This window comes from Rhinoderma darwinii, chromosome 7 (genome assembly GCF_050947455.1).
Source record: "Rhinoderma darwinii isolate aRhiDar2 chromosome 7, aRhiDar2.hap1, whole genome shotgun sequence".
In the NCBI taxonomy this organism is placed as follows: domain Eukaryota; kingdom Metazoa; phylum Chordata; class Amphibia; order Anura; family Rhinodermatidae; genus Rhinoderma; species Rhinoderma darwinii.
Genome location: NC_134693.1, coordinates 140,813,057 through 140,833,900, shown reverse-complemented (window position 1 = coordinate 140,833,900; position 20,844 = coordinate 140,813,057). Strand labels below are relative to the sequence as shown.

The following is a 20,844-nucleotide window of genomic DNA, read 5'->3' as shown; positions in this document are numbered from 1 at the left end:
AAGTAATGTAATGTATGTACACAGCGACTCCACCAGCAGAATAGTGAGTGCAGCTCTGGAGTATAATACAGGATGTAACTCAGGATCAGTAGAGGATAAGTAATGTGATGTATGTACACAGTGACTCCACCAGCAGAATAGTGAGTGCAGCTCTGGAGTATAATACAGGATGTAACTCAGGATCAGTACAGGATAAGTAATGTAATGTATGTACACAGTGACCCAACCAGCAGAATAGTGAGTGCAGCTCTGGAGTATAATACAGGATGTAACTCAGGATCAGTAGAGGATAAGTAATGTAATGTATGTACACAGTGACTCCACCAGCAGAATAGTGAGTGCAGCTCTGGAGTATAATACAGGATATAACTCAGGATCAGTACAGGATAAGTAATGTGATGTATGTACACAGTGACTCCACCAACAGAATAGTGAGTGCAGCTCTGGAGTATAATACAGGATGTAACTCAGGATCAGTACAGGATAAGTGATGTAATGTCTGTACACAGTGACTCCACCAGCAGAATAGTGAGTGCAGCTCTGGAGTATAATACAGGATGTAACTCAGGATCAGTACAGGATAAGTAATGTAATGTATGTACACAGCGACTCCACCAGCAGAATAGTGAGTGCAGCTCTGGAGTATAAAACAGGATATAACTCAGGATCAGTACAGGATAAGTAATGTAATATATGTACACAGTGACTCCACCAGCAGAATAGTGAGTGCAGCTCTGCAGTATAATACAGGATGTAACTCAGGATCAGTACAGGATAAGGAATGTAATGTCTGTACACAGTGACTCCACCAGCAGAATAGTGAGTGCAGCTCTGGAGTATAATACAGGATGTAACTCAGGATCAGTACAGGATAAGGAATGTAATGTATGTACACAGTGACTCCACCAGCAGAATAGTGAGTGCAGCTCTGGAATATAATACAGGATGTAACTCAGGATCAGTACAGGATAAGTAATGTAATGTATGTACAGTGACTCCACCAGCAGAATAGTGAGTGCGGCTCTGGAGTATAATACAGGATGTAACTCAGGATCAGTACAGGATAAGTAATGTAATGTATGTACACAGTGACTCTACCAGCAGAATAGTGAGTGCATCTCTGGAGTATAATACAGGATAAGTAATGTATGTACATAGTAACTCCACTGTTTCCATATGTAAACTATTCTGTTCATGAATTGAGACATTATGGCCCCCCTGTGAAGGACCCCACTTTGCTTCTCCCTGACTTTCACGCTTTGATTATTGTTCTTTGTCATCCTGTGAGGTCTGTGTTTCCTCTGGTGCGTGGTCTGTCTGCGGAGTGACACATTCTATATTTCTATGTTGGCAGCTGCACAGATGGCTCGCTCTATAGTGCCACTTGGCATTGTTGCGGAGACGTTCTGGGTACTTAGCTCCCTCCTGCTGAACTTCACACTGCAGATAAATTCACCTGTCTGAAATATTTATCGGCCAAGAATCCTCTTCCCTGGGGACAGGAGAGAATGCAGACGCCACAGGGACACAACCTGAGGATGACATCAAGGTGTTAAGAGGGGCCTCCTATGGAGAGGCTTCTACTATCCAAACACATGACTGTGATCCAGACAAATCCCTGCCACATGGAGGGGACGCTGCGCACACAAAGCTCCAACACTACAAATGTCAGGCCGCCGTCACACACGGGAATTGTCTGGCGTTGGGAAAGAAGCATTATGTTCACACGGGGTATTTTGCCGAGTTTTTTGACGCGGAAACCGCGTCGCAAAACTCGGCAGAAACGGCCCGAGAACGCCTCCCATTGATTTCAATGGGAGGCGTCGGCGTCTTTTTCCCGCGAGCAGTAAAACTGCCTCGCGGGAAAAAGAAGCGTCATGCCCTATCTTCGGGCGCTTCCGCCTCCGACCTCCCATTGACTTCAATGGGAGGCAGGAGAAAGCGTATATCTCGCTGTTTTATGCCCGCGGCGCTCAATGGCCGCGGGCGAAAGACGGCGCGATAATTGCCGCGAAAATCGGCGTGCAGGGAGAGGAATATCTGCCTCAAAGTTCCAAACGGAATTTTGAGGCAGATATTCCTCCCCCAAAATACTCCGTGTGAACATAGCCTTTTTTACATGCGTTTTTTGTTGGCGTCTTTTAATTTAGTGTCATTTTCTACATACGGGTTTCTGGTGTTTTTGAAGTCCTATCGAGAAGCCTATGGGAAAAATGCCAGAAAAAAACACCACGCCCAGAGCGGGCTACTGATCACAAAAATGGCACAAACCAAAATGCTGCGTACTCAATATTTTACTATAGACTTTAAACTTTCATCTACGTTTCCTACGCTGTAAAAACAAAAAAAAATGAAAAAGCTCCGTTTTTCCGTCTAGACTGACAATCCTCTGTGAGGTAAATGACTCGGAGTCCAGACTGATACAATGTATCAGTGCAGGTGAAATGTATCAATCTACCAGTGCGATTACCTCAGAGGATTGTCTAGAATGGACACAATTGTAGCAAAACTCCAGCTATGAACACTAGATCAGGATGGTTTCAATATAAACAATGATTGTTCCCATTCGCTGACAGCAAGGAGAGATCTTGAAAATAGTGAGGAATTCAAATACAGTAGTATATTAGAAAGTTGTAGAACTTTTCACTTTAGAAATAAAACTATAATGACCCTTTAACTTATTGGGGTTTTCTTTATGCAGTCGTCACCTTTTATTAGGGTTTATTCACACGGTGCAGTTAAATTGCAGGTTTTTTTTATGGCATTTTCGCAGAATCATGGAAAAAAAATAGCTTTGACTGCACTGTGTGAATAAACCCTAACCAGTGCTGTGTATGTGCAGGTTACAGAGGTTGCAGTTGTGCCCAGGTGCTGAGGGTGCCCATAGCTTGTGCCAGCTACATGGACAGCAATAATATGAAAGGTTGAGTGGCCCTGGTACAGATCGGGGCCCAGGATCTTCCAGCTTTATCTCCAGGTGTGAATCTTGCCCCAACACAAGACCTTTCAGCCTCGTTATACCGCGCTATGGGGTGAAGGGCATCGCTGTATAATGGGGCTTATTTACTCTTCAGGGATTTGGGAAAGTTGGGTGGTAGCCCCCATGGAAGCTAAAATGGCGGCCATGCTAATTGTCACCCAGCTTTCCCAAAAACAGATACAACTAGGAAACGACTTGTCAGAAGCGGACGACTCCAGGACGTCTATTTACTGCTGAAAACCTGGGATCCGGGGGGGACTTCTCATGGTGTCCTACCAGCGACAGCTGGGGTAGTGGCGGTCGCCTCCGGCAGCCGGAGGATCGGCACCAGGCTGCGCAAATATTTAAAATAGTCGTCAGCGATTGAAAAGCTCCTAATTAATCCTGATTGACTGTTTGTGATGCGCTTGTGTAATTACGTTTTCTTCGGAATAGAGGGAGAGGTCGAGAATGACATCGCGGCTCTTGACTTCTCGCTTCCTCACAGCTGAACGGGCCCAGTTCGTCACAATGTGCAGCCGCGCCATTCCCACAGAGCAGAAACACGTGTAGGAACATACCCAGCTTTCCGCAACACCCTGAATGACATCTAAATATATATTCTCCGCTCTCTTTCGTAATGGGGGCGTTTTACGCCTCGAATTACGCCTGAAAAGACGGCTCCAATACGTCGGCAAACATCTGCCCGTTGCTTGCAATGGGTTATACGATGTTCTGTGCAGACGAGCTGCCATTTTACGCGTTGCTGTCAAAAGATGGCGCGTAAAATTACGCCCGCGTCAAAGACGTGCAGGACACTTCTTGAGATGTTTTTGGAGCCGTTTTGAATTGACTCCAATGAAGAACAGCTCCAATTACGTCCGTAAAAGACGCAGAGGAAAACGCGAGTACGAGCAAAAGCGTCTGAAAATCAGGAGCTGTTTTTGCCTGAAAACAGCTCCGTAGTTTGGCGTATTTTGCGTTGTTGTGCGAACATACCCTTATTGTGATACATGTGTCAGTTTTCACTGCAATTCTCGCATTATATTTATGACCCAGAAAGCTCAGAGTGAACAGAAACATATAAATAGCAAGAAAACATTATTAGGGAGATAGGGGGGGGGGGGGGGGTTTGTACTGGAGAAGCGTGTCTGACCCTTATCTGCACTCACCACTGATATCTTCACCAGGTTTTGATGCCTATTTCACCTCCCGGACCCTGGAGAATAACAGGAGGAACGTCTGGTTTGCAGAATACTGGGAGGAAAACTTTAACTGTAAACTGACCATTACTGGCTCCAAAAAGGAGGATACAGACCGCAAGTGCACAGGTGAATAGTGAGGAGGGTGATGGGGGAAATATCTATCTATCTATCTATCTATCTATCTATCTATCTATCTATCTATCTATCTATCTCATATCTATCTATCAATCTATCTATCTCATATCTATCTATCTATCTATCTATCTATCTCATATCTATCTATCTATCTATCTATCTATCTATCTATCTATCTATCTATCTATCTATCTATCTATCTATCTATCTATCTCATATCTATCTATCTATCTATCTATCTCATATCTATCTATCTATCTATCTATCTATCTATCTATCTATCTATCTATCTATCTATCTATCTATCTATCTATCTATCTATCTATCTATCTATCTATCTATCTATCTATCTATCTATCTATCTATCTATCTATCTATCTATCTATCTATCTCATATCTATCTATCTATCTATCTATCTATCTCATATCTATCTATCTATCTATCTATCTATCTATCTATCTATCTATCTATCTATCTATCTATCTATCTATCTATCTATCTATCTATCTATCTATCTATCTATCTATCTATCTCATATCTATCTATCTATCTATCTATCTATCTATCTCATATCTATCTATCTATCTATCTATCTATCTATCTATCTATCTATCTATCTCATATCTATCTATCTATCTATCATCTATCTATCTATCTATCTATCTATCTATCTATCTATCTATCTATCTATCTATCTATCTATCTATCTATCTATCTATCTATCTATCTATCTCCTATCTATCTATCTATCTATCTATCTATCTATCTATCTATCTATCTATCTATCTATCTATCTATCTATCTCCATCTCTCCTGTATAAACATTTATACACCTCACTAAAATAAACTCAAAATCCCATCAAAACCATTTATCTGAGCGCTCCCTACGGAGGGAAAGAAATATTCATGAAAAAAAAAAGCCGCATTAGTTGGGATTTTCATGGTCTGTCGCTCCGTGAAGGACATTTTTGCAAGGTTCTCCTTGGACCAGAGCCAGCTGAGACTCCAAAAATGAGACAGGAAATAGAGATAAAAGCGGAGATGGAACGTCAGATGAAACGGGAAAGAGACCGGGAACAATGAGACGCTGACATTTTTGATTATAGCCATTTGCATATATTTATTATCCGTCACTCTTATCCAGAGGAGCAAAAAAATCTGTAAAAAGAAATGAAATCTTTCTTTGAAGATCTGAATATCTTAAAAAAAATTGTCTTTTAAAAAAACACGTCTCCCCCATTGCCAGTCACCGGCCTTTCCAACAACGTGAGCAGAAAAGAAAAGCTCCAGCGAAAATGAAGTGAATACAACTTTTCATCCGTTTTCCCAAATCTTGATGACGCACGTTGCCTAGCAACCACTTGTCTTCCTGTCTGAGTGACCACTGTCTGCGAACATGTATCCATATGTAAATAGGTGGTCACAGGAAGCTCCATCTACAGAACAATAGATTGCCTCTCTACTGGGCAGCTCTAACCATAGGGCAAGGGGCGCAACTGCATCCCAACCCTGCAGGGTGTCACATGATGACGTCATACATCGCATCATCACCACGTGGTGTGCCACAGGGGAGTCTTATGTCCAACCCAATGGAAGTTTCCAAGCCGAGGACAGGGGGGTATGTGTAGGCTGGGATCTGCGGCAACGGAGATTGGCACTGGTTGAAATCTGTCAATGGTACCTGTGACTGTCACTCTAGGGGGCATCTGTAGGAGGTATCTGTGGCGGCACACTGGGGGGCATCTGTGTCTGGCACTCTAGGGGGTATCTGTAGGAGGTATCTGTGGCGGCACACTGGGGGGCATCTGTGGCTGGCACTGGGGGGCATCTGTGGCTGGCACTGGGGGGCATCTGTGGCTAGCACACTGGGGGGCATCTGTGGCTGGCACACTGGGGGGCATCTGTGGCTGGCACTCTAGTGGGCATCTGTGGCTGGCACACTGGAGGGCATCTGTGGCTGGCACCCTAGGGGGCATCTGTGGCTGGCACACTGGAGGGCATCTGTGGCTGGCACCCTAGGGGGCATCTGTGGCTGGCACCCTAGGGGGCATCTGTGGCTGGCACACTGGAGGGCATCTGTGGCTGGCACTCTACGGGGCATCTGTGACTGGCACTTCCTGGGACATCTATTGCTGGTACACATTGTTAAAAAAACATTAGGATGTTGCTATTTGTCATAGAGACGTCAGAGGATGACAACTGTGGGGGTCCGGGCAATTGGACCCCTGCGATTACTAGTATGGAGGGGCCTGAGCATCTTGCTCCTTGGGCTAATGGCTCAGAGATTTCCATCCACCCCCCTCCCCCGATCCATTTTCTCATCTGATCATCAGGTTTATCGTATGTTCTCATGTGGGGGGGGGGGGTAATGTCCACATTGGGCTGCACATAGACTCACTTTTATTGACCACGTTTCCCACAGGTCAGGAGCGTATCGGGCAGGACTCCCCCTATGAGCAGGACGGCAGGGTCCAGTTTGTGGTGGATGCGGTGTACGCCATGGCTCACGCCCTGCACAACATGATTAAGGATCTGTGTCCTGGTTCTTCTGGTCTTTGTCTAGCGGTGGATCCTCCGGTGGGGAAGAAACTTCTGAAGTACATCCGCAATGTCAGCTTTAACGGTGAGAGACGATAATTTGTATCATGCTCCTTACAGCAAATATCCTTGTGACTGCCAAGTGCCACGTGAAAAACACACCAGGTCCCTAAAACGGTCATTGCTCCTCACAGAAATCCCCTGTTACACTGACGTTTCTTCCTCTCTGGGTTCAGGATGTTCAGTTACAGCAGCCATTTGTAGCAGCTATGGAGCTATCATGTGGTCACAGAGTCACCCAGTCCCAGTAGGAAGGAATTTCCCCTGCTCTCCCCTCCCCCATGCCTTCTGCTCTGGATGAGACTGGAGTATAAGACCTATTTGAACTCCATATCGGTACAAAATAAATAACACAAAGTATTTAGTAGCTTATTATTTCAAAATAAAGGATTAAAAGTGCTGGCACTTCAGCTGTACCCGCAGCCATCTCTCCGAGTGTATAGATGTGGAGTGCACTGGCCACACCAATAGCATGGAGGTCCAAGGTGGTCACCTCTGGCAGTGCGGTCCGGCGCTGGGCAAGTGCTGCCTCTGTATTTAAAGGGAAAACGTCATGTTGTGCACGTTATCCTGGAACGCCATCGTAGCCATCAAAAATATTAAACCTTGGTCAAGCCCCAGATGGACCCTCTGACAAATGAGAGGTGGAATCTGATTTTGACATTGGCCACTACTCCGCTTATCATTTGCACCTGTTTTGATATCTCCAAAAAATAGCACATGCCGTTAATAAATCTGGCGCATTTTAAGACTTTATTAAAACTTTTTGTGATTGGTGCAAAAGCTGTCTAAAACACATAAAATGTTGGCGCATGGCGCACTTCTTTGGTGCATTTTGCTTTGTAAATCTCCCTTACTGTTCCTGCACAGGGGCCCCCTCTGTGCCCGTCCCCGGATGATGGGATGACTTCTATCCAACACATATAAGATCTTTGCTTTCGGGCAGCAATGTTGCTCCGCTCGTTCCCGTCTTCCACAGTTCTGGTTCCGCCACTATTACGGCTAAATGTGAGATTTTCTACCATTGTGAATGATTACAGCCCCGACGCGTTATCAAAGGGAACATGAAACAGATTCTTCTGAGCAAGAGACAAAACCAAATTCTCATTTTTTTTTTTCCTAAGAAGGAATTCATTTAACTCCATGGCTGGATCCTTTCAAATAATCTGAGAAGAGTAAAAAAAACCTCTAAGTTTGCAGCTAAATTGCTGAATAATTAGCGTTGCTTTTTTCTATGACACAGGGCATTAGCAGCGGGATATGAAACCTTGTCCGTGTTTTAGCCGCAATATTCCTGTCTGCCTCCAGCGCACAATACCGGCCAAATTACCAAAATGAGCTCAATTATACTTTGCAGGAAATTGAGAGAATTATTAAAGAAATCATTGGGTGGCTGAAAAAAAAGTAAAAAAAAAAAAGAAATAATAAGAATCCTGAGTATAAGAGAATCCCGCACTGCGGGGAGGCGAGCGCATACCAAGCACGAGACGAGCGGGAGCCGAGTGGCATCCGTGGCAGAGCCCGATTATATGGAGCATTAATGTGCGGCACGCTGCGACCCATGGGAGCGGCGACAAGGAAACGGTGACCTGATTTTGGTTCTTTTGTATCCTCGGGGGATAATGTGAACTTTTTGGAACGCAAAGTTTGATGGAGAAAATAAGTTTTCCATTAGTGCTCGCTACTTAACCCATTGTTTCTAAGAAGAGTGAATAATGATACAATGTAACAAGAGTATTTCCTATTGCTACATGATGACATTGGCAGCGCCAGGGAAGGCCAATGGTGCCACTTTTCTCTCTTTGAGTTGCACTTCAATAAGGGAAATGTCCTTGATTTTCATTCAATTCTATTGGAGAGTGACCGTTGTAAGTTGCGCCAAAGTTGCCGTGCGATCTTGGAGCCGTTATGATTGCACAATTCAATGGATTTCTACGGGTAAAACTGACATGCGACTAAACGTAGCGCCGCTTCATCTGCAGTCGGCCGAAAACTTAAAAAAACGTCTAGTAGATAACTTTCTGAGTTTTCCTCTTCTGATACATTGTTAATCGTTTTATTCCTCAGCATTTTAGTTACATCTATTTCCGGAAAATCTCGGTGACAACCAAAGTCCTACATACCATAGAGGTAGCCCATGTGGATGCCAGGGGGCCCAGCCTAGGTTGGCCTCATCCCTAATTTTTTTGATCCCCTTTCCATAGGCCATACAGAAGTTTTTGAATTAATCCAAGGATCATGAAAAGGAGATGGGGGCAAACAAGTATAAAGTCCTCATGTCTCAGGTGGTACCTGAAGGGGGTCCCTTTTCTCTATGTACATGCCCGGACAACCAATATGGCTACAATCCCGGCTCCACCAGGGGCTGTCACCCAACTTTCCTAGCGTCTCAGGGTAAATCTGCTTAGTTATGCAGTGATACATCCCCCTTCTCATATTGATTTTAGGTTGATTTTCCATTCAGGACTCTAGGAAAGCTGGGAGACCACAACCCCAGTGGTAGCAGAATGATGGATTCCACCTAGAAACAGAATACTATATGTGACCAGGACAGGGGTAGACGCAGGGTAACTGATTCCATGTCTTTACTTTGACGGTTTCCCTTGCAGGCAGCGCTGGGACCCCGGTTATGTTCAATAAGAACGGAGACGCGCTGGGCCGATACGACATCTTCCAGTTCCAGATGGGAAATCGCACTGCGCCAGGATACCGGCCGATCGGACAGTGGACGGACGAGTTGCAGCTTAATGTGAGTCACGCTGGTTACTCGCTGCACCATGCCATACTTCTCAGGGGTTTCACCTGTTAATGCCCAAAATTATTTTTATAGTTTATAGAAATGTACATGATATCAATGAATAAAGTTTCGTTACTTTTAACCTAAAGGGTTAAAATACTAATCACATTATGTAAGGAAAATGAAATTTAATTTGTGCTCTCTCTTGCGCTGTAACACTGGAACTTATAGTTCTGTTCATCCTGAGCCTCCTTGTTCATGAATACAATTTCAGAGCTACAGTGGAGACTGACACACAGGCAGAGCAGTAAAAGAGCTGGTGAAATAAATATGTATGATAATGCAGATTTTTTTTATGCCATTCAGGGTTTGTGGAGAGCTGGGTGTAATGGCAGCCATTAGTTGCTGTCGCCGTCCGATATCCGGCAGTTATTTGTTACGTTCTGCTGAATGGAGGGAAGGTCGGGGATTGTATTCTTGTATAACACGTGTAGCCGCATGGTTATGAGTCAGGCAGAACATGGCGAGGTGCCCCAAGGCGCAATGTGGGAGCTGCTGCTGTTCCCTTAGTCATCAAAGCTTTTATTAAACACAATTTCACAAGTCGGAGCAGCAGCCTCGGTGCTGGGGGAGCAAAATTGAATTTTCCAGCTCTTAAAGATGCGAGTTTGCGGTTTATATTTCCCTTGATCGCTCAGGACTGACAGCGACATTCACCAGAAACGCATTATCCATGACCCGCAGTCACAGCCTGGAACCGAAGGGAGATAATACCTTGTAATTTAGGGGACACAATGTGACATCAGTATCGCCCCTCCGGCTACTTCCTCCCATTAGAATCGGCCCAGGATTACACAAGTTTATGGAAATGTTTGTGTCATTAGTAATAGGGAACTGGTTTTTCTGTCCCAAAAATGTCTTCAGACCAGTGGATCTACTGAAGAGACTTGTACAACGTCCTCAGGATCCGTTTGTTGCCTTCACTTCTTGATATTGTGTCTCATAGAAAACGCAAGGTATAGCTGCATGTAAGTGGGTCCTGGAGAGCTGGTGAAAGAGACGAAGCACCTCCCGACCCATGTGCCCATCAGCTGGATTGCCCCCAGCACTGCCCTCCCTACTACAACAATCAACAGCACCACCAAAAATAGAAGTCTAAGGGTTTGTGCACACGACCATTTTTCAGGCGTAATGGAGACGTTTTACGCCTCGAATTACGCCTGAAAAGACGGCTCCAATATGTCGGCAAACATCTGCCCATTCCTTGCAATGGGTCTTACAATGTTCTGTGCAGACGAGCTGTCATTTTACGCGTCACCGTCAAAATACGGCGCGTAAAATGACGGCTCGTCAAAAGAAGTGCAGGACACTTCTTGGGACGTTTTTGGAGCCGTTTTCTCATAGACTCTATTGAAAACAGCTCCAAAAACGGCCGTAAAAATGCAGCGAAATACGCGAGTTGCTCAAAAAACTTCTGAAAATCAGGAGCTGTTTTCCCTTGAAAACAGCTCCGTATTTTCAGACGTATTTTGTTAATCGCGTGAACATATCCTTACAATCACTAACTCCACCAACATCACCATGATCAATGTGATCAACATGACCATTATCAACACGATCAACATGGCCATGATCAACACGATCAACATGACCATGATCAACACGATCAACATGGCCATGATCAACACGATCAACATGACCATGATCAACACGATCAACATGACCATGATCAACACGATCAGCATGACCATGATCAACATGACCGTGATCAACACGATCAACACGACCATGATCAACACGATCAACACGACCATGATCAACACCATCAACATGATCAACATCACCACGATCGACACGATCAACATTACCATGATAAACACCATAAACACCACTCTACCAACAGTACTATTCTAAACACCACAACCATGATCATTACTACCACCACAAGGACCAACCCCACCAACACTACCAACAGCACCAATATTAAGGCTGGGTTCACACAAGCATGTTACGTCCGTAATGGACAGAACGTATTTCGGCCGCATGTCCCGGACCGAACACAGTGCAGGGAGCCGGGCTCCTAGCATCATAGTTATATACGACGCTAGGAGTCCCTGCCTCGCTGCAGGACAACTGTCCCGTACTGTAATCATGTTTTCAGTACAGGACAGTAGTTCCACGCAGAGGCAGGGACTCCTAGCGTCGTACATAACTATGATGCTAGGAGCCCGGCTCCCTGCACTGTGTTCGGTCCGGGACTTGCGGCCGAAATACGTTCCGTCCATTACGGACCAAAAATGCTCGTGTGAATCCAGCCTAACAGTACCACCAATACCCTGACAACAATTAACACCATCACCACGATCATTACCACTACCAACTGTGACATGATCAATAACAACATCACCAACAACAACACCATCGACATCAATACCAACACCACTAACACCGCTAAGTGAAGCAGCAGGGGGGGGGGGGTTTGTTCCAAAGGAAAGGGAACTAAAACGGTACTGATTTAGGAATCCGGAATCATAGAGGTAGTTCAGGCCCCACATTCCCCTATTCCACGTACACCACTAGAGTATACTATGCAAGCGGGCAGAGTCAGCGGGTACAGCACCAGTCCTATGTGGTCTTTATTGCCATGCTTTAATTTTTAGGGGGCTCGAAGTCACAGACTAAGGGCTCATTCACACGGCAGAGCCCTGTGCACGGAGCCTGTACCTCCGTAATACTGAGCCTTGCAGCCCCCGTGGACGGCCCATACGGCGCGGTATCTGCGCAGAGTCTGATGGAGCAGCCACGTTTTTCATTGTCTGATCGGCCTCCATATAAAATCGAGGACGTACAGAGGTGCAGCAGAGCCCCTTTACCTCTATGACAGCCCCATTGCGGCTCCGTACAGAATGTAATACGGCTGTGTGCACGATCCTTAAGATTACATCATCTGGAACCCAACTTTCCCAGACTATAGAAGACCATTCAGCCTACATCCAGTTCTAATCAGGGTTGTCACCCAGCTTTCCCCGAGTCCTTAACAGCAAGTCGGCCCAGGTTATCCGATATATCCGTGTTATACCTCGCTGCACAGTTAGTTTTGCTTTTCAGGAACCTGGGAAGGCTGAGTCGTGGATCTGTAATGGTGGCCTCATCCGTGGTCACCCAACTTTCCAAGAAACCAATTATCTTGACCTTATTTGACCGGTGCGGCGGATATCGAAGTCCTTCTTTCTAGGGTAGAGGGGGAGGGTGGAGGTGAGATGAGGGCTCAATATTTAGGGACAGTTCCCCTTTAAATGTCTCCACATTGTATCTGGTTCGCCCAGTCCATTTGGCTCTCCGCAGGGGGATGGGGCAGGTGAGCGCGCTCGCTGGTAGAGCCGCTGGCCCGCCCGCTGTCTGTGCTGCTCTGTATTAATTCCAGGTTTTATTATAATTATGATGGCGCCGCTTGGCCTCGCTCTCGCGCAGGGCACGTCTGGTAATGACATTTCTCCCCGGATGGTGTCAGAAGACGCTTCTTGTGCATCTGTCAGAGAGATTTTGTATCTTTCGGCTTCTGCTGATCAAAGCAAAGAACCTTGTACATTATTTGTTTCCTGTTACCTGATAGATTTGCGGCTGAATCACGTGAAATGTCGGCTTTATTCTTCCACGCGGTGGGGGGAGGGGGTTGTCAACCACCTGACACCCGCTTTTTTTCATTTGTCGAGTGGCTTGTCGTTAATTTGCTGCAATTTTTTTTTAATCCTGACCGGGACAATTCTAGATTTTCTGCTGCTTCAGGTGATGGGTGAACTGCCCCCCTCCTGCACCCCAAATTAGAGAGGGGTGGGTAAATGTGGGGTACTACTACTCCCAGCATTGACTCACAACTACTATACCATTCTGGGTCATACTCTAAAGGTGATACTCATAGTAATGCCCATAGTGCCGCCCCATAATACTAATACACATAGTAGTGCCCATAGTGCCCGCCTCATAATACTAATACACATAGTAGTGCCCATAGTGCCCACCTCATAATACTAATACACATAGTAGTGCCCATAGTGCCCACCTCATAATACTAATACACATAGTAGTGCCCATAGTGCCCGCCTCATAATACTAATACACATAGTAGTGCCCATAGTGCCCACCTCATAATACTAATACACATAGTAGTGTCCATAGTGCCCACCTCATAATACTAATACACATAGTAGTGCCCATAGTGCCCACCCCATAATACTAATACACATAGTAGTGCCCATAGTGCCCACCTCATAATACTAATACACATAGTAGTGTCCATAGTGCCCACCTCATAATACTAATACACAAAGTAGTGCCCATAGTGCCCACCTCATAATACTAATACACATAGTAGTGCCCATAGTGCCCACCTCATAATACTAATACACATAGTAGTGTCCATAGTGCCCACCTCATAATACTAATACACATAGTAGTGCCCATAGTGCCGCCCCATAATACTAATACACATAGTAGTGCCCATAGTGCCCACCCCATAATACTAATACACATAGTAGTGCCCATAGTGCCCACCTCATAATACTAATACACATAGTAGTGTCCATAGTGCCCACCTCATAATACTAATACACATAGTAGTGCCCATAGTGCCGCCCCATAATACTAATACACATAGTAGTGCCCATAGTGCCCACCTCATAATACTAATACACATAGTAGTGCCCATAGTGCCCACCTCATAATACTAATACACATAGTAGTGCCCATAGTGCCCGCCTCATAATACTAATACACATAGTAGTGCCCATAGTGCCCGCCTCATAATACTAATACACATAGTAGTGCCCATAGTGCCCACCCCATAATACTAATACACATAGTAGTGTCCATAGTGCCCGCCTCATAATACTAATGCACATAGTAGTGCCCATAGTGCCCACCTCATAATACTAATACACATAGTAGTGTCCATAGTGCCCGCCTCATAATACTAATACACATAGTAGTGCCCATAGTGCCCACCCCATAATACTAATACACATAGTAGTGCCCATAGTGCCCACCCCATAATACTAATACACATAGTAGTGCCCATAGTGCCCACCTCATAATACTAATACACATAGTAGTGCCCATAGTGCCCACCTCATAATACTAATACACATAGTAGTGCCCATAGTGCCCACCCCATAATACTAATACACATAGTAGTGCCCATAGTGCCCACCTCATAATACTAATACACATAGTAGTGCCCATAGTGCCGCCCCATAATACTAATACACATAGTAGTGCCCATAGTGCCCGCCTCATAATACTAATACACATAGTAGTGCCCATAGTGCCCACCTCATAATACTAATACACATAGTAGTGCCCATAGTGCCCGCCTCATAATACTAATACACATAGTAGTGCCCATAGTGCCCGCCTCATAATACTAATACACATAGTAGTGCCCATAGTGCCCACCTCATAATACTAATACACATAGTAGTGCCCATAGTGCCCACCTCATAATACTAATACACATAGTAGTGCCCATAGTGCCCGCCTCATAATACTAATACACATAGTAGTGCCCATAGTGCCCACCTCATAATACTAATACACATAGTAGTGCCCATAGTGCCGCCCCATAATACTAATACACATAGTAGTGCCCATAGTGCCCACCTCATAATACTAATACACATAGTAGTGCCCATAGTGCCCGCCTCATAATACTAATACACATAGTAGTGCCCATAGTGCCGCCCCATAATACTAATACACATAGTAGTGCCCATAGTGCCCACCTCATAATACTAATACACATAGTAGTGCCCATAGTGCCCGCCTCATAATACTAATACACATAGTAGTGCCCATAGTGCCCACCTCATAATACTAATACACATAGTAGTGCCCATAGTGCCCACCTCATAATACTAATACACATAGTAGTGCCCATAGTGCCCGCCTCATAATACTAATACACATAGTAGTGCCCATAGTGCCCACCTCATAATACTAATACACATAGTAGTGCCCATAGTGCCCACCTCATAATACTAATACACATAGTAGTGCCCATAGTGCCGCCCCATAATACTAATACACATGGTAGTGCCCATAGTGCCCACCTCATAATACTAATACACATAGTAGTGCCCATAGTGCCCACCTCATAATACTAATACACATAGTAGTGCCCATAGTGCCCACCTCATAATACTAATACACATAGTAGTGCCCATAGTGCCCGCCTCATAATACTAATACACATAGTAGTGCCCATAGTGCCCACCTCATAATACTAATACACATAGTAGTGCCCATAGTGCCCACCTCATAATACTAATACACATAGTAGTGCCCATAGTGCCCGCCTCATAATACTAATACACATAGTAGTGCCCATAGTGCCCACCTCATAATACTAATACACATAGTAGTGCCCATAGTGCCCACCTCATAATACTAATACACATAGTAGTGCCCATAGTGCCGCCCCATAATACTAATACACATGGTAGTGCCCATAGTGCCCACCTCATAATACTAATACACATAGTAGTGCCCATAGTGCCCACCTCATAATACTAATACACATAGTAGTGCCCATAGTGCCGCCCCATAATACTAATACACATAGTAGTGCCCATAGTGCCCACCTCATAATACTAATACACATAGTAGTGCCCATAGTGCCCACCTCATAATACTAATACACATAGTAGTGCCCATAGTGCCCACCTCATAATACTAATACACATAGTAGTGCCCATAGTGCCCACCTCATAATACTAATACACATAGTAGTGCCCATAGTGCCCGCCTCATAATACTAATACACATAGTAGTGCCCATAGTGCCCGCCTCATAATACTAATACACATAGTAGTGCCCATAGTGCCCGCCCCATAATACTAATACACATAGTAGTGCCCATAGTGCCCGCCCCATAATACTAATACACATAGTAGTGCCCATAGTGCCCACCTCATAATACTAATACACATAGTAGTGCCCATAGTGCCCACCTCATAATACTAATACACATAGTAGTGCCCATAGTGCCCGCCTCATAATACTAATACACATAGTAGTACCCATAGTGCCCACCTCATAATACTAATACACATAGTAGTGCCCATAGTGCCCGCCTCATAATACTAATACACATAGTAGTGCCCATAGTGCCCACCTCATAATACTAATACACATAGTAGTGCCCATAGTGCCCACCTCATAATACTAATACACATAATAGTGCCCATAGTGCCGCCCCATAATACTAATACACATAGTAGTGCCCATAGTGCCCACCTCATAATACTAATACACATAGTAGTGCCCATAGTGCCGCCCCATAATACTAATACACATAGTAGTGCCCATAGTGCCCACCCCATAATACTAATACACATAGTAGTGCCCATAGTGCCGCCCCATAATACTAATACACATAGTAGTGCCCATAGTGCCCACCTCATAATACTAATACACATAGTAGTGCCCATAGTGCCCACCTCATAATACTAATACACATAGTAGTGCCCATAGTGCCCGCCCCATAATACTAATACACATAGTAGTGCCCATAGTGCCCGCCTCATAATACTAATACACATAGTAGTGCCCATAGTGCCCACCTCATAATACTAATACACATAGTAGTGCCCATAGTGCCCGCCTCATAATACCAATACACATAGTAGTGCCCATAGTGCCCACCTCATAATACTAATACACATAGTAGTGCCCATAGTGCCCGCCTCATAATACTAATACACATAGTAGTGCCCATAGTGCCCACCCCATAATACTAATACACATAGTAGTGCCCATAGTGCCCACCCCATAATACTAATACACATAGTAGTGCCCATAGTGCCCGCCTCATAATACTAATACACATAGTAGTGCCCATAGTGCCCGCCTCATAATACTAATACACATAGTAGTGCCCATAGTGCCCACCTCATAATACTAATACACATAGTAATGCCCATAGTGCCCGCCTCATAATACTAATACACATAGTAGTGCCCATAGTGCCCACCTCATAATACTAATACACATAGTAGTGCCCATAGTGCCCGCCTCATAATACTAATACACATAGTAGTGCCCATAGTGCCCACCTCATAATACTAATACACATAGTAGTGCCCATAGTGCCCGCCTCATAATACTAATACACATAGTAGTGCCCATAGTGCCCACCTCATAATACTAATACACATAGTAGTGCCCATAGTGCCCGCCTCATAATACTAATACACATAGTAGTGCCCATAGTGCCCACCCCATAATACTAATACACATAGTAATGTCCATAGTGCCCACCTCATAATACTAATACACATAGTAGTGCCCATAGTGCCCGCCCCATAATACTAATACACATAGTAGTGCCCATAGTGCCGCCCCATAATACTAATACACATAGTAGTGCCCATAGTGCCCACCTCATAATACTAATACACATAGTAGTGCCCATAGTGCCGCCCCATAATACTAATACACATAGTAGTGCCCAAAGTGCCCACCTCATAATACTAATACACATAGTAGTGCCCATAGTGCCCGCCCCATAATACTAATACACATAGTAGTGCCCATAGTGCCCGCCCCATAATACTAATACACATAGTAGTGCCCATAGTGCCCACCTCATAATACTAATACACATAGTAGTGCCCATAGTGCCCACCTCATAATACTAATACACATAGTAGTGCCCATAGTGCCCACCTCATAATACTAATACACATAGTGCCCATAGTGCCCGCCCCATAATACTAATACACATAGTAGTGCCCATAGTGCCCGCCTCATAATACTAATACACATAGTAGTGCCCATAGTGCCCGCCCCATAATACTAATACACATAGTAGTGCCCATAGTGCCCACCTCATAATACTAATACACATAGTAGTGCCCATGGTGCCCGCCTCATAATACTAATACACATAGTAGTGCCCATAGTGCCCACCTCATAATACTAATACACATAGTAGTGCCCACCTCATAATACTAATACACATAGTAGTGTCCATAGTGCCCGCCTCATAATACTAATACACATAGTAATGCCCATAGTGCCCGCCTCATAATACTAATACACATAGTAGTGCCCATAGTGCCCGCCTCATAATACTAATACACATAGTAGTGCCCATAGTGCCCGCCTCATAATACTAATACACATAGTAGTGCCCATAGTGCCCGCCTCATAATACTAATACACATAGTAGTGCCCATAGTGCCCACCTCATAATACTAATACACATAGTAGTGCCCATAGTGCCCGCCTCATAATACTAATACACATAGTAGTGCCCATAGTGCCCACCTCATAATACTAATACACATAGTAGTGCCCATAGTGCCCACCTCATAATACTAATACACATAGTAGTGTCCATAGTGCCCGCCTCATAATACTAATACACATAGTAATGCCCATAGTGCCCGCCTCATAATACTAATACACATAGTAGTGCCCATAGTGCCCACCTCATAATACTAATACACATAGTAGTGCCCATAGTGCCCGCCTCATAATACTAATACACAAAGTAGTGCCCATAGTGCCCACCTCATAATACTAATACACATAGTAGTGCCCATAGTGCCGCCCCATAATACTAATACACATAGTAGTGCCCAAAGTGCCCACCTCATAATACTAATACACATAGTAGTGCCCATAGTGCCGCCCCATAATACTAATACACATAGTAGTGCCCATAGTGCCCACCTCATAATACTAATACACATAGTAGTGCCCATAGTGCCCGCCTCATAATACTAATACACAAAGTAGTGCCCATAGTGCCCACCTCATAATACTAATACACATAGTAGTGCCCATAGTGCCCACCTCATAATACTAATACACATAGTAGTGCCCACCTCATAATACTAATACACATAGTAGTGTCCATAGTGCCCGCCTCATAATACTAATACACATAGTAATGCCCATAGTGCCCGCCTCATAATACTAATACACATAGTAGTGCCCATAGTGCCCGCCTCATAATACTAATACACATAGTAGTGCCCATAGTGCCCACCTCATAATACTAATACACATAGTAGTGCCCATAGTGCCCGCCTCATAATACTAATACACATAGTAGTGCCCATAGTGCCGCCCCATAATACTAATACACATAGTAGTGCCCATAGTGCCGCCCCATAATACTAATACACATAGTAGTGCCCATAGTGCCCGCCTCATAATACTAATACACATAGTAGTGCCCATAGTGCCCACCTCATAATACTAATACACATAGTAGTGCCCATAGTGCCCGCCCCATAATACTAATACACATAGTAGTGCCCATAGTGCCGCCCCATAATACTAATACACATAGTAGTGCCCATAGTGCCCGCCTCATAATACTAATACACATAGTAGTGCCCATAGTGCCCACCTCATAATACTAATACACATAGTAGTGCCCACCTCATAATACTAATACACATAGTAGTGCCCATAGTGCCGCCCCATAATACTAATACACATAGTAGTGCCCATAGTGCCCACCTCATAATACTAATACACATAGTAGTGCCCATAGTGCCCGCCTCATAATACTAATACACATAGTAATGCCCATAGTGCCCGCCTCATAATACTAATACACATAGTAGTGCCCATAGTGCCCGCCTCATAATACTAATACACATAGTAGTGCCCATAGTGCCCACCTCATAATACTAATACACATAGTAGTGCCCATAGTGCCCGCCTCATAATACTAATACACAAAGTAGTGCCCATAGTGCCCACCTCATAATACTAATACACATAGTAGTGCCCACCTCATAATACTAATACACATAGTAGTGCCCATAGTGCCCACCTCATAATACTAATACACATAGTAGTGTCCATAGTGCCCGCCTCATAATACTAATACACAAAGTAGTGCCCATAGTGCCCACCTCATAATACTAATACACATAGTAGTGCCCATAGTGCCCACCTCATAATACTAATACACATAGTAGTGCCCATAGTGCCCGCCTCATAATACTAATACACAAAGTAGTGCCCATAGTGCCCACCTCATAATACTAATACACATAGTAGTGCCCATAGTGCCCACCTCATAATACTAATACACATAGTAGTGCCCATAGTGCCCACCTCATAATACTAATACACATAGTAGTGCCCATAGTGCCCGCCTCATAATACTAATACACAAAGTAGTGCCCAT

The 20,844-nt window shown here is 44.5% G+C and overlaps 1 protein-coding gene across 1 annotated transcript in view; it reads left to right on the top strand.

The window, feature by feature from the left end:
• GRM7 (glutamate metabotropic receptor 7) overlaps window positions 1-20,844 on the top strand; it is a 377,064-nt gene that overhangs the window by 204,766 nt on the left and 151,454 nt on the right. Inside the window, exons 5-7 of the mRNA XM_075831870.1 lie at window positions 4,150-4,290; window positions 6,723-6,923; window positions 9,508-9,647. Of these exons, the coding sequence (XP_075687985.1) occupies window positions 4,150-4,290; window positions 6,723-6,923; window positions 9,508-9,647 (482 nt within the window). The remainder of the gene's footprint in view (window positions 1-4,149; window positions 4,291-6,722; window positions 6,924-9,507; window positions 9,648-20,844) is intronic.